Source organism: Petromyzon marinus, chromosome 3 (genome assembly GCF_048934315.1).
Source record: "Petromyzon marinus isolate PM22_M1 ecotype Great Lakes invasive population chromosome 3, UKy_Petmar_22M1.pri1.0, whole genome shotgun sequence".
NCBI lineage: Eukaryota > Metazoa > Chordata > Hyperoartia > Petromyzontiformes > Petromyzontidae > Petromyzon > Petromyzon marinus.
The window spans coordinates 17,749,173-17,762,721 of NC_133669.1; the positions used below are offsets into that span (position 1 = coordinate 17,749,173).

The 13,549-nt window shown below is 45.1% G+C and overlaps 1 protein-coding gene across 1 annotated transcript; it reads left to right on the plus strand.

The window, feature by feature from the left end:
• The first annotated feature begins 1,644 nt into the window (after positions 1–1,644).
• LOC116955906 (mitochondrial ubiquitin ligase activator of nfkb 1-A-like) lies at positions 1,645–12,556 on the plus strand. Its single transcript, XM_032977254.2, has 6 exons — positions 1,645–1,779; positions 3,557–3,644; positions 5,190–5,310; positions 6,522–6,738; positions 7,391–7,643; positions 9,028–12,556. Exons 1-6 carry the CDS (start codon positions 1,660–1,662, stop codon positions 9,291–9,293), a joined length of 1,065 nt encoding a protein of 354 aa, XP_032833145.2. The 5' UTR covers positions 1,645–1,659; the 3' UTR covers positions 9,294–12,556.
• Positions 12,557–13,549: the final 993 nt, after the last annotated feature.

Consider the following 13,549-nt stretch of genomic DNA (forward strand, 5'->3'; position numbering starts at 1 on the left):
TATCATCTCTACTTTCCTGTCAATATTTGCCCAGGCTCCTGCCCAAGTGCTGATTAACCAGCCAAGCGCCTCCGTGTCTCCTAGACATAATGTATGATTGTGTGGTGGTTGGTCTGGTAATTAGTGTGATTGGAATAATTATTACTTTAATTCGCCTAGGTGTGCTGTATGATGTGGTTGGTTTAATGTGGTAGTGTATGCTAGTGTCGTGGTTAGTGTGGTGGTTGATCCAGTGGTTTGGGTCGTAGATGTATCATAATTGGTCTGATTATATAAAGGGTTTATGATGGAGTAACGGATAATGTAGTGGTTAGTTTGTGTGATGCAGTGGCATTTAGTTGGTATGTTGTCAGTGTCGAGATGAATATTTGATTGAAGTGGTTCGTGTGGTGCTGTGTCTAATAGATATGACAAGGATACTTTTGGTTGGTGGAGTGGTTATTGGGTAGTTGGTGTTCTCATTGTAGTGGCTTGTGATTGGAAGTGTACATGTGTAGTTGTAGTAGTAACGTTAAGGGTGTCACTATTGTGTTAGCGCCAGGCACTGTCATAAGAGTGCTACTGTGCGTCTCGAACCTCTGGGGCCAGAGTGAGTATGGCATGCGAACGGGCCCTAGGGGGCATAGTCCTGATGACGGCCTGAGAGAGGACAAGTCAGGACATGGTAGTCTGAGTGAACCCGAGAGGGCACGTGAACGAGACAGGGTAGTGAGGGGGGCCCGAAGGGGGCTTGGGGGACACGTGATGCTCGGTCGAGATCCTTCGGAAAAGGTCTCGAAGGGGGAGTAGCCGAAGGCGGAGCGAGGCCACGCTCAGGAGCATAAAAAGGCAGTCCCGAGAGCGTTCTTGGCTGTTCTCTGGAATCAACCCGCAGCGCCACGTCTCTCCGATCTTCAGTCTCCGCTTCGTGGGTCAGTCAGAACGTTACTGACTGACCCGGTTATGTAGTTACCCTGTTAGTGTCTAGAGTGTGTACGTTTATTTAGTTAGCCCTGTTGGGGCTTGTAATAAACGTATTGCCTCCAAGTTAAGTGTGTGCCTCCGTGTTCAACACTAAAACTTAAGTCAGAAGTAAAAAGTAACAGTTAGGTGTTGGCCTAGCGTTAATAAAATGTTAACTAGGCGGAAACAACGCACCACGTCGTCGTCAGACGAAGAGGATGACGGAGTGATTCCACAGAGAGCCTTGGGAGGTGCCTCCGTGTTCAAGACAACATAGTTATTAATCATGTGGTTGGAGTGAGTGTCATTAGGGTTAGTGTGTTGTAATTAGTATGGTCAATGTGAGTGTGGTTAGTGTAATAGGTGTTCAGTAATTAACCTGTCTTTCTCATGGTTGATGTTAGGAAGAATGAAGTAATTGCATTCAAAACTTGACTTAAAGCTTCGTGCCTGCAGGAATTAATATCCTTTGGGTCTTTCGGTAAAGTCACGTAGAAAGGTTGAAAAAAATAACAATAAATAACAAAAAACTACGTTCAGGATGACGACCACTCATCAGGATGACGACAGCTTATGTTGCATTCGAAACGTCGTGGTTTTTTGTTATTTTCGTTATTTCTTTGAACCTTTCTACGTGACTTTACCAAAAGACCTAAAGAATATTATTGTATTCACTTTTGTTGTGCGACAGAAAAGATGACAACTCTGCTGGGCGCGATGTTGGGGCCAGATGGGCCCAGTACGCGGGAGCTGGTGTTGCTGGGCGTTGGTGTGGCCGTGAGCTTCATCTCCTGGAGCGTCGCTCGCAGGAAGAGTGCAGCTCTGAGCAAGCTGCAGGTCCGCTGGCTCTGAGGCAATGAACTATAACAAAACATCTACATTTACATACTCTTTGGTTCTTTTGGTAAAGTCACATAGGTAGAAAACAATAATAGATCACGACGTTTCGATCGCAACACCAGCAATCGTCATCAGGTGATACAAATACAGAAGGAGAACTGCTGAGGCAGGACAATATAGCCTATATTTCTCCTGCCTCAGCAGTTCTGCTGTATTTGTCTCACCTGATGACGATTACTTGTGTTGCGATTGAAACGTCGTAATCTATTATTTTTTCTACCTACGTGACTTTACCGAAAGAACCAAAGAGTGTAGATTCCTGCAGTCACGAAAGCTTCAAATCAAGATAGCTAAATTTACAGTTTATCATTTACAAATTTTATTCTGGGAATGATGTTGATCTCTATGCGGTGATGGTGTTGAGGAAGGGAAAGATAAATAATTTCAAATACTCTTCTCTTATGGTTCAAGAACTGTAACATGGGGTGTGATGTTAGGAGATAAAGAGAATGGGATGGGATTAGAGGGATGTTGACACAACTGCCGATGGGAAGAGAATTACTATTTTCTGTGCACTCTCAAGAGTTTTATTAAATATTTATATTTTTTTGTAATTTGCCCACAATAAAAAAATATATAAAGGTTTGAAATCACATTCTAATCCCATCCGATACATCATTGGCGGATCTCGGGGGTGGGGGGCATGGGGGAAATTATCCTTGAGACCCAGAAATTTGGTATATTGATATTTACCAGGGAAAATATATTTTGAAATGTATTATTACAATTATTTGTGGGGCCCTATTTTAAATGGTTGAAATTTCGGGATTGCCCCCCCCCCCCCCACCTCTGGGAAGTTTATATATCTACCTCTATATTTTGAAATGTATTATTACAATTATTTGTGGGGCCCTATTTTAAATGGTTGAAATTTCGGGATTGCCCCCCCCCCCCACCTCTGGGAAGTTTATATATCTACCTCTGCTACTATTGAATGACCCCCATCCAAAGAATGTGGAATTTACCCCACTGGCTCAAAGCTGCAAATGTAAATGGGAACCACCTCATTGTGCTGAGCAGAGAGACTTAACTTGGCCTATTCACTCTCATATAGGTATGGCAAGGCCACATACATCCGCTGTCGTGATGATATATCACATTGACTCCTTTAGCTCATCTAGATTAACTTAAGTGACCTCATTCACGTTCATAAATCTACAAAAACGACCCCAAATACTTACAGAGGTGTTACGAAAACAAACGCTTCATTTTAATGAAGGATTATTAGAGTGAAATTTTCAAAAAAAATTTCTAGGAAGGTACCTGCCTGGAATGCTTGACCATGAAACTCCAACGATTAATTGTTGAAATATTTTTTGATCAATGCTTCCATTAATCAGTAATTGACAGAACAAATTCCTGCCATCCTGCCATCCATGATGGGCTGGTAATCAATTTATCATGAAAAAAATTGGTCGTGGGATTTTATCCATTGATTATTTAGCACTATTTAAACAATTCCTTTATATGGATTCCAGAGTGGTAAAGCCTCCCATGCAAAGAGTCGAGCACAATTTGCCTTCTGCACTGCCCTCTACGGGTTGCTGTTTCGCTCTCATGCACTTGATTGCTTGCATGAGCCAACAACCCTCCTTTCAGAGTGCCAAGGCTATAGGTGCGTTTCATTTCACAGAATCATTTGTTGTCGAGGGGTAATTTCAGTTGTAATTTCATCATGACTGAAAGTCTCTGGTGTTCTTCGTGTCATTCACAGGAAACTTCACAGATCCCCCTGGACGATGGTCTCATAGGCAGGCTGAAGGATGCACCTGGGGGCTACTTACCATATGTGGTGTTGGAAGGTACAATTGTGCAAACACATGACAGAGATCCCCTCTACAGTCGTATAGGCTGTTGGGGCAATTGCTGTGTCAATCCATGTTAAGGCCAGCACAGCTTACAAGTAGGTGTGGTCAGCATCATGCCCAGCCACATTTGTCTCCATAGTGCCGATGTTCACACGCTTTACCTGATGCTAACATGAAGTTGAGTCGACTTAGAGAAGGCCCAATAGAGGTTTTGATGACTGGGTTCATAGCTAAGTGTGCGAATCACTTCAATATTGTTTCCCATGACGGTTCATACACACACACATCACCACACACCCCTACCCATCCAGGATGCAAACCCACAATCCCCTTCATAGATATATAGTCAGGATTGTGCTTAGGAGTAGTTATGTGTTGTTGAACTATGGGTTTGTCAACATTAATGCACAACACAGGGTGTTCAAAAAATTTGGACTCGATTTGAAATAGCTATATCTCTGCAACCATGAACCGCCCATTAATGAAACTCTTACTACTTGAAAGGGCGGGGCATAGAGTTTCAAATGATTACCGCTCGATGCCTCTCCCAGCGCACAAACAGCCCCTAGCCTCAGTCATTCGCAAGGTGGCGACCCCGCAACACAAGGGGCGTTTTGCGTTCTGCAGTTCAGCAAGACTGAATCCACTATTGCGGTGCAGCGTGCGTTTCAACGGCGTTTTGGCATTGATCCGCCAATGTCAAAGAGCATGGTGGCACAAAAGACCGTGGTGTTTTTGTGCCACCATTAGCGACTAATCTGGATGACCTCAAAAACAGAATCACGGCAGCGGTGACTTCAGTGGAAAAAGACACTTTGAGAGGCGTTTGGGACGAATTAAACTATCGTCTCGATGTTGTCCATACAGCAGGTGGAGGGCACATAGAGCGTTTATAAAATGGTTGGTAAAATGTGATAACGCATTAAACCGTTTATGACTTTTTGTGTAATTGTAACATGTTGCCATCGTGAAATATACTGCTTTGAAATTGGGTCCATTTTCAAACACCCTGTACATTATCGCGATTACCATTGCCCCCTAGTGGCTAGTTACTACCTCAACTGTTCATTTGCCAGGTAACTTGGAGCTTTGTTTAATTGTAGTAATGCACAGATCGTCGTGGGTCCTTTATTATAGTGTTTTGTAAATCCAACAGTCTCAATGTGTTTCAGGATTTTTGTAGGCAATTGATGCTTTAAGATGTTTGATTAATTTCAGAATTGGTATTTTGCATGCGAGAGGAAAATAAATGTCCGAGAGAAACCCCCCAACCCCATACAAGCGAATGCTTCTCAAATGCATGCCCAGACAGGTCAGAAACCCACTTGCTGTACTGCCACATCCTTCGCACCACCGGTTAGCACGGTTGGCTATGTACGATGCGAAAGTCGTTCAACATACATACATCCTGGTTACCTTGTAGGCTAGCAGGTTTAGAGTCTCATGCATGATGATGATGATACTTATGCACAATTCAGCCGACATAAATAAACGTGGGGTGGGGGATTGCTTCCCGGGGCTGCCCATTCCACTCCACAGGGACGGTGCGCCCCATTAAGGAGCACCTACAGAGCCAGCTGCGGCCCGACGTGATGGGCGTCATGCAGCAGGTGGAATTTAAGGAGCGGAAGCTCGTCTGGAGCAGCCTCACCCACCACTGGTAACTATTCTGATGCACTCGGCAGGTCTCATCAGGACATATGAAGGGCAATGCAGTCCTTCGGATGTTTAAACAAAAATACAGTAAAACCTTGGATTGCGAGTAACTTGGCCTGCGAGTGTTTTGCAAGACGAGCAAACATTTTAAATAAATATAAATTTGATAAACGAGCGAGGGTCTTGCAATACGAGTAGTACGTATACACGCTTTGTCTGCCGAGCGTCACGTGATCACAACTGATATATGAGTGCTTTGGATTAAAAACACGTTTCCGGAACGAATTATACTCGCAATCCAAGGTTTTACTGTATATCGAATGGTTTTCCAGATCTGACATTCACCAAATCGATCAAACCCACACAATAAGCAAATAAGGTGAAACAACATAATAGAGCCAGCAGATCCAAATTAATTGTCGTACAGCTGAACACATGTAACGGATTGATATGAATGAAATATGACATGCGATGACACTCGGTGCACGTGTGTAACGCTTATATTCGAATTTAATGTGAATTCTAATCAAATCTGTATTACGTAGGGGTGACATGTAAAAAAAATCACCACCCCGCTACACAACAAAGGCATGTGCTATGATGGATAGGAATGAGATGTGAGAGGCAAACATACATGACCAAGCAAATGACCAAGTGACTGGACCAATACAAGAGTGAGTTGTATCTAACTACCAAATTGCGCATCAGTTGATAGTACATCAAACTTAAGGAGAAAAATCTGAAATCAAAGCCCACACGTGTCCCAGGAGACACAGGTCCCTCCACACTTCGGTAGACCCTAGGACGTCGTGTGACGAATTGTGGAAGAACTCCCCCTGCCCCTCTAGGCACCTGACCCGAACTGCACTAAGGGGGCCCCAAAACACTGAGGCATCCGTTGATTGATGAATGTAATATTAATATATTTACAAATAATGCAATTTTACATTTACACCAACGGATCGAACTTGAAGAGCGTGATACATTGCAGCAAGCACGACAGTCGGAGTGAAACAAAAAATACGTGATTCTTTTATCAAATTGCGACCCGGAATCATAAAAAGAACATTAAAATTGCCTGAGACATGAATCGTTACATCCCTAATATTGACACATTTCTAGTTTATATCTCTTTATACGTAGTTTTCTTTCTCATTAAGCATCGCTATTCCCATCTGTGTTCTCCTCTATCACGCAATGCACACCCTAATGCAGGAACAACACGGAGCATGTGATCCACACGCGGACAGACATGGTGCCATTTGTCCTGGAGGGCACGGGACCAGGGGCGGCCAGCGTGCGTGTGCGGAGTCCCCAGGAGGCGAGCGGCCTCTCGCTGGAGCCCGTGGCCGAGTCCTTTCAGCCGTCAACGGGCACGTGGGGCGAGCTGCTTGGGCTGCTCAGCGGAGAGCGGCCCCGCGGGGTGCTGCAGGTCGCTCGATCTCATCCCACAAGCAATGTCATCACCGCCGTCTCTAATTTATTGTTTACACTAATTTTATTTACACATTGCCGAGCCTATCTCAGGGTTGTTTTCCATTCGCTATTTGCCGAGCCTACCCAGAAACAAACCATGATACATTGCCCTCACAAGACATCCGAATCTAGCTTGTGGCCAAGCAGGGCCAGGGGCAGAGAATGTCACGTTCATTCTTTGTGACGTCAGTGTGCTGAAAGGTAACAGCATTTTTGTCTTGTTTGTCTTGTGTGAGTGCATGCAAATGTGCTTGTATGTGTGCATGTTTGTGTGGGGTAACCCAGCAGTTAGCGTGCTGTGCTATGAACCCAGCAACCCGAGTTTGATTCCTATTCACGCCCAACACCAGTGACAGTTATCTGAAACGGTCCTGGGCCTTCCCTAGGTCGACTAAGCCTCAAATGAGTACCTGGTGCTGTGTGTAAACATAGCGATTAGGGAGACAAAGGTTGCCATGCATGGTACTGGTCACCCACCCCCTCGTGTACCGTGGCGGTCTTCATAGGTGGTCGCTAACATGATTTGCCCCAACAAGTATGTTAAGGCGATACGGGGGATCGTTTTCTTTGTGCGCGTGTTTGTGCGTGCGTGTGCGCGCATGCGCCAGGTTGAGCGCCTGCTGCGCGTGGGAGCAACTCTGACGGCTGTGGGGGAGGTGGCGCTGGGTGAGCATGGGGCCCCTGAGGTGCGCCCCCCGCGGGACGGTGCCGCCTACCTGCTGAGCGCGGCGGCGGGCGGCCTGCGGGCCCTGGTGGAGCAGCGTCGCTGGAGCATGGGCATGTGGAGGTTCGGGGCTGTCACCTGCACGCTGCTCACCCTGGCACTCGCCCTCTGGGTCCTGCGCAGGATCTACCGCCGAGGTAGTGCCCGCACTGTGGCAATACATAACCTTACAACCACAATGCTACATTACCACGTGACTAAACACACTGAAACTAAACTATTGTTTATTTTAGCAGGTAAGGTTCACTGAGCTATATAGCTCTTTTTCAGAAGCGACCTGGCCACAAATTAGCTCAACGAAGTGGCTTATCACGTGGAAATTACTGTAGCCAAATTAATCTAAACGTATGTTTCTAAATGTGGAGGGAAAAACAGGAGGACCCGGAAAAAAATCCACGCAACCACGGGGAAAGCGACACGCAAACTCCTAATATAGAGCACAGTCTTATCCCTACGACATCTACTTTACAATGCTACGATCGTGAAAAATGATACGGCTGCAAGCCTTAGAGGTCAACCTTAAAATCACTATCCCGGCTCAACTGTGCTCATTGTATGAGAATCTGATGAGATTGGACGCATTCCAGGTGATGTGGTGGTCAGAGTACTTTTTAACGATGGTATTAATAATTCCGAATTTCGACTCTTTAATTGACAGTGGTGAGGAACCACTCTGCTATCACGTAAGAATGTAATGAATCACCCTCTCACTGATATTCACTGAGTTGTCATTTAGTTTGAAATTAATTCACGAATTAATTATGTTTCCTTGTCTAGTGTTATTTGTCATCTTGTTGTTAGATTGTCATTCGGTCCAATAGTACAATCATAATGTTTCCAGATATTTTCATGAATTGTAAGTCATCTCTTCTTGCACGAGCAATTCCATGCATTAATGTGAGCATAACGATTTATGTAATCAATAATTACATGCCAACCTGCTGTCTAGCTTCCTCTTGCAAACTCGAGCATTAGCGAATTCTCACCCACAAACTTGCGACCAGTGAAAAGTGAATCCAGCAGAGGGCATACAATGTCCAAGCAAACAATGGTGGCAAAAACTCCGATGAGAAACTTGTGTTACCGGCGACAAGACGTGGGCCCACTAATGGACATCAAACGCCACTCTTCAACATGGCTCTTAATGATTCTCAGTGGCTGCCCATCCACCAACTGGCCAAGCCTTGCCTCGTTTAGCATAGGACATACCTGTCATGATCAGGGTGTAATTGGAGGCATTTGGATTTAACTGTGGTATTTATTAATTTACCATGAATTTTGGCAAAATGAGAGACGTGGTGAGTCAGGGTTTAGATAGAAGGGATTAACATAATGGTAATTTTGATGAAGGGTATGAGGAGCGGGTTAGAGGTAGGGCTATACACAGGTTAATGTCTATATAGGCTGACTTGAGTGACTTACAGTGCACCGTACACGCACAGTGGATGCATCATCACCATGCCAGTGTTTTCCGTTGTTTCATATCACATCGTTACCTCCTTGTGGTGCCGCCTCCCACAGCCCGGGAAGAGAGGCGCTGGGACAAGCTGAGACGCGAGCAGGAGGCCGAGGTGGCCCGGTTGGCCCCCGAAGACGGGGCGGGTGGGACGGAAGGGGACGGGCGGCTGCCGTGCGTGGTGTGCCTGAGCGCGCCGCGCGGCTGCGTGCTCCTTGACTGCGGCCACGTGTGCTGCTGCTTGCCGTGCTACCGCGTGCTGCCACGCCCCGTGTGCTGCCCCGTGTGCCGCTCGCCCGTGTCCCGCATCGTGCCTCTCTACCACTCGTAGCGGAGCCCGGTTTGCGGGCTGTGCTCGCACACCATATTTGTGGTACCACACCACAGTTACCAAACTGTACTAACGCAGCATACCATGGCACCACTGGGACATCACAGCAACTATACATCGCCATTCTGTACCACAATGCTATCACATCATACCACATCACCTCACCACACGGTGCTACCACAGCAGACCACCACAATGCCCTGAAATCTCAGTTGGGGTTTGACTAATTCCACCTTGCCTTCATAGGGTATAAATTATGATATTCTGGGAAGTCAACATTGGCTTATCTCTGGATAGAATTGCTTCGTCATAGGAACGTGGAATTGGCTCAGGAATACGAACAGAAATGAACAAGTATTAACCAGTTGCTCGTTTGAACACGTGATTGAATAAAACTGCTGCTATCAAATAAGACCAAAACTTCACAGTTGAGTTTGACATAATGGTCCCATGTGCACGCATATACGTGTAACGAACACGATTATGTTCATGGGAAGTGTGGGCACTTCAGCCGTTTATTAACTCCTTCCAACTAAGGTGTAAGCATTTGTGCAGCAGCTGTCTATTTATCCGTACATTGGTCCTTCTATAATGGGGTGGGGTGGCACGTCAACTCTTGTAAAGATAATCCAATATTAAGGAAGTTTTAGTATAAACTTGTGTTGAAATTTGGGAATTATCATTTTCAAAACAGGCCAAATTAGTGAAAGCGTTGCCCAAAACTTGGAGACAGAACTCGTAGCAAGAAGTAATTTACAAATACCCAAATGCATTTTGCGTTTAGGGTTATGGCAAATGCATTTTGCCCTGACTGCTACCCATCAGCTTCCATAACTGTTCATTAAATACTTCCAAAGACAAATGCATGTTGGAAAATATTATCGAATCCATGCCTATACATTATTTTTTCTTTTTTTATAATTGAGACGATTTTACGACAGCAGGGAGATCATACTCATTCGTACATTAAACCCTCTTTTGCGTTCTTGAAAACACTCTTGCGAATGCAGAAACCTTCCAATGGGAACAATGGGGTTTACGTTCCTGGTACTAGTGAACATGGGGGGAAATAGTAAATGTTGAATAACAATGACTACAATAAATAATACATTATCTAGAACAATTATTTGAATTGCCTTTGATGATGATTTGACTTAAATGGAGGTGGTGGTGAAGGTGTTGAATTCCGGAGGATGACTCCTGGGGAGATGCAGGTGTTTGAAAACATTGCACAGTTATCATTTAAGCACTCTGAGGAGCATTAGCCGCAACACTTTCCCGGATTGTTTTCCCGTTATTTTTAATGGACCCGACAGTCGACTCGTTTATACCAAAATGTGTTAACGAGTGGACTAAGCACGTATAAAGAAAAAAATGCACAAAGAGCGAGTTCAGAACGGGATTGCTGCGAGACGGAGGACTAAGTGGGCGGCCGAGGGAGCGTGACTAATCCTCGCAGTGTAAAATGTTTAATTCTGCACGCACCTCCCCGGTGTCGGTGGTCTGGCACGACGTCCACTCGCGAATACTGGAGTCCGGTGGGTCGCGAATAGGGAATTGATATGCATTTAGTAACTCGCGAATATGCAAAAACTGGCGGATTCACAACTCGCGCATAGCGAGGGTTTATACTAGTCTGAAATTACCTCACTTTAGCGATGGACTTCGGTTTGCACCAATGAGAGGAAGTGGGGGTGCAGGAGACAAGGTGGACAATCATGTATGCAGCACAAACCGAAATTCCGCCCATGAACCCACTACATTTTAGACACCTGTCTGCAGGATAAGCATGCCAATTGGAGTTATAAAATCCCCGTTGGACGCATATTTATCTCGATAGTGTAGCAGTTAATGTGATGTGTTATGAACCTGGAAACTCGAGTTCGATTGCCCTTCACAGTCAACATCAGTGACGAATATCTTAACTGGTTCTAGGCCTCCCCTAGGTCGACTCGGCTTCAAATGAGTACCTGGTGCGGTGTGTAAGCATCGCTACTCGGGGACAAAGGCGGCCCAAGGCGGGTTGCTGGACACACCCAATGGCGGAGCCAGGATTTTCAGCTAGGCGGTGCAACCCCTCCAGCAAAGAAAAAAATGATAGGAGTTGTTAGTAAGTAAGGACTTATCCCTTGCCGTTTAGTTGACGCGTGTGCAGCGATGGCGCAGCCATCGATCGAGGGTCGAATTCGAACCGCGTTGTGTGATCGGCATCGCGCTCGCTGAAGGTGATTGCCTTCAGGGAATTCGTGTACTGCATACGCAACTGCGCACAATTCTGTGAGTCACTTATAACCGCTTTGCCATTACTTATTGCCAATTATGCATTCAGACTATCATCTCATAGAGTCCCTGGCACAATAATATGCTGCACAGTGGCACTGAGGGTCGCAAAATGCCGATTTATTACTAATAAACCCCAATAAACCGATCGAAATTAGGGATTTCGATCGGATCATTGGGGCGGCACGTGCCACCCCACCCCCTACTGGCTCCGCCAGTGTGGACACCCACCCCCTCGTGTGCCGTGCCGGACTTCATAGGTGCTCGCCAACAGCACTTTCCCCAAAAGGTCTGTTAAGGCTATACGGGAGGTCTTTGTCTTGCATGTGGCTAGCCATGTATACATTTGGTCTTGCGGTTGTGGAAGAGGAGTGTGCCAGGCTTCCTTTTGCAGGGCATCGATGGCAGCACTGTGCATGTACACGTAAGCCCATGTTTTATTAATTCACTGCTGGATGAGGCCACACCATGCCGTACAAGAATTGTAAGGTGGAGGATTTTCCATGGCATCTGTCGGACGAGCAATCCTTTCATGCACATTTTTTACGAAGCAGTAGTGAAGGATCGCTGGAATGAGGTCACAGGGCAAACCAGGGTTTTTTGTATTAATGCCCACTGGTAGGAGATCAGAGGACAAATCATCTCCCCTTCCTGTGGCGATTTGGAAGGATCCTCCTGAAAAAATGTCATGAAACTCAGTGAAGCCTCTCCTGGGTAAATTAGTATAATAAAAGGCATGTTCTAATTATGTTTGGTGAAGTGTAGCTGAAGGTAGATTTTGGAAAATGACCAGGTTATATATTAATGGGGTCGTGGAGAGTAACTCATGAGAGGTGTTGGAAATGATGATGTGGATGGAGTGAAGGCCAAAGATGCCAGTTGTACAATGCCGCATTGCTCACGATCGCCCTCAACAGAGTCCAATTACCGACGGCAACATGCCTCGGCTACAGCAGATATAATAAAACAATATTACATACAGATATCCCTCACTTTATGCGGGTTCGATTTGTGCGATTTCACGTAAATGTGGCGAACTTATTTATACACAATTCGCGATGTGGTCGGACGTGGGACAACATTGTGTGTGTTTCTTGTATGCGCTACTCGGCAGGCCGCTGTCTCGTGCGGTTTCGCTTTGTGTGCCCTTATTTTGGAACGCATCTCCCATATAAACAGAGGACATCCTGTTATACGTAAAACTTATACAAAGGTTTTCTTGACATGAGCTGCACCACCGCTCAATTCTTATATTGAACTTATTTCGCATTGTACGTAGGTGCGGGGGAAGGACAACAAACTAAACACAAAAAGCAGTTCTAAAGAAATTCGTTTTCAATCTGCATTTTAAAAAGATAGAGCCGAGTCTCCTGTGTAAATGCTGCTGAGAGCCCATAGGCCTGACGTTCATTGTATATCATACGATGTTGGTAAATTACTTTATTCATTCAAAAATGGGACACTGACATTTAGACGTCTCTCAGGGTAAGTTCAAATGTATCCTGCAAATATATCAACGGAAGACCATTCTTTCGTCTGAAAGAATTTTGTTATTTATTCAGTTTGAATAAGCTCTATGTGGGTCATGTTTATTTTCTGTGCTTTATCAGAAGTATGTATAAATGTAAACATTTTCACACGCTCCCTAAAATCTATATGATTTTCCCCACTTGGTATCACGTAAAAATTAAATCAGACACTTAATACTGTGCAGGTGAATTGAGTTAAATATACTAAGACGTACAATGAAATATAAGTGGAACTGCTTTTTTTCTTACGATAATTGATGGTGACCATGATGTTGGTGGGGGTATTTTTATATTGTCCTCCAATTTCTTAACCGTTCTCGAAGTCGAATCATTCACACGGATGCAGCACTCTCACCTCTCGCAAGCGTATGCAACAACCTCACTTTTCTCTGCCTTTTCTCACTATAATCACCACCACTCAATGTACGCTTAGTGGTCATGATTAAA

Excerpts from the sequence above, each read along its gene's own strand:
- LOC116955906 (XM_032977254.2), top strand. The coding sequence starts at position 1,660 with ATGTTGGGGCCAGATGGGCCCAGTACGCGGGAGCTGGTGTTGCTGGGC. Across the intron at positions 3,645-5,189 it reads ACCATATGTGGTGTTGGAAG|GGACGGTGCGCCCCATTAAG; the intron begins GTACAATTGTGC and ends TCCACTCCACAG. Across the intron at positions 5,311-6,521 it reads AGCAGCCTCACCCACCACTG|GAACAACACGGAGCATGTGA; the intron begins GTAACTATTCTG and ends ACCCTAATGCAG.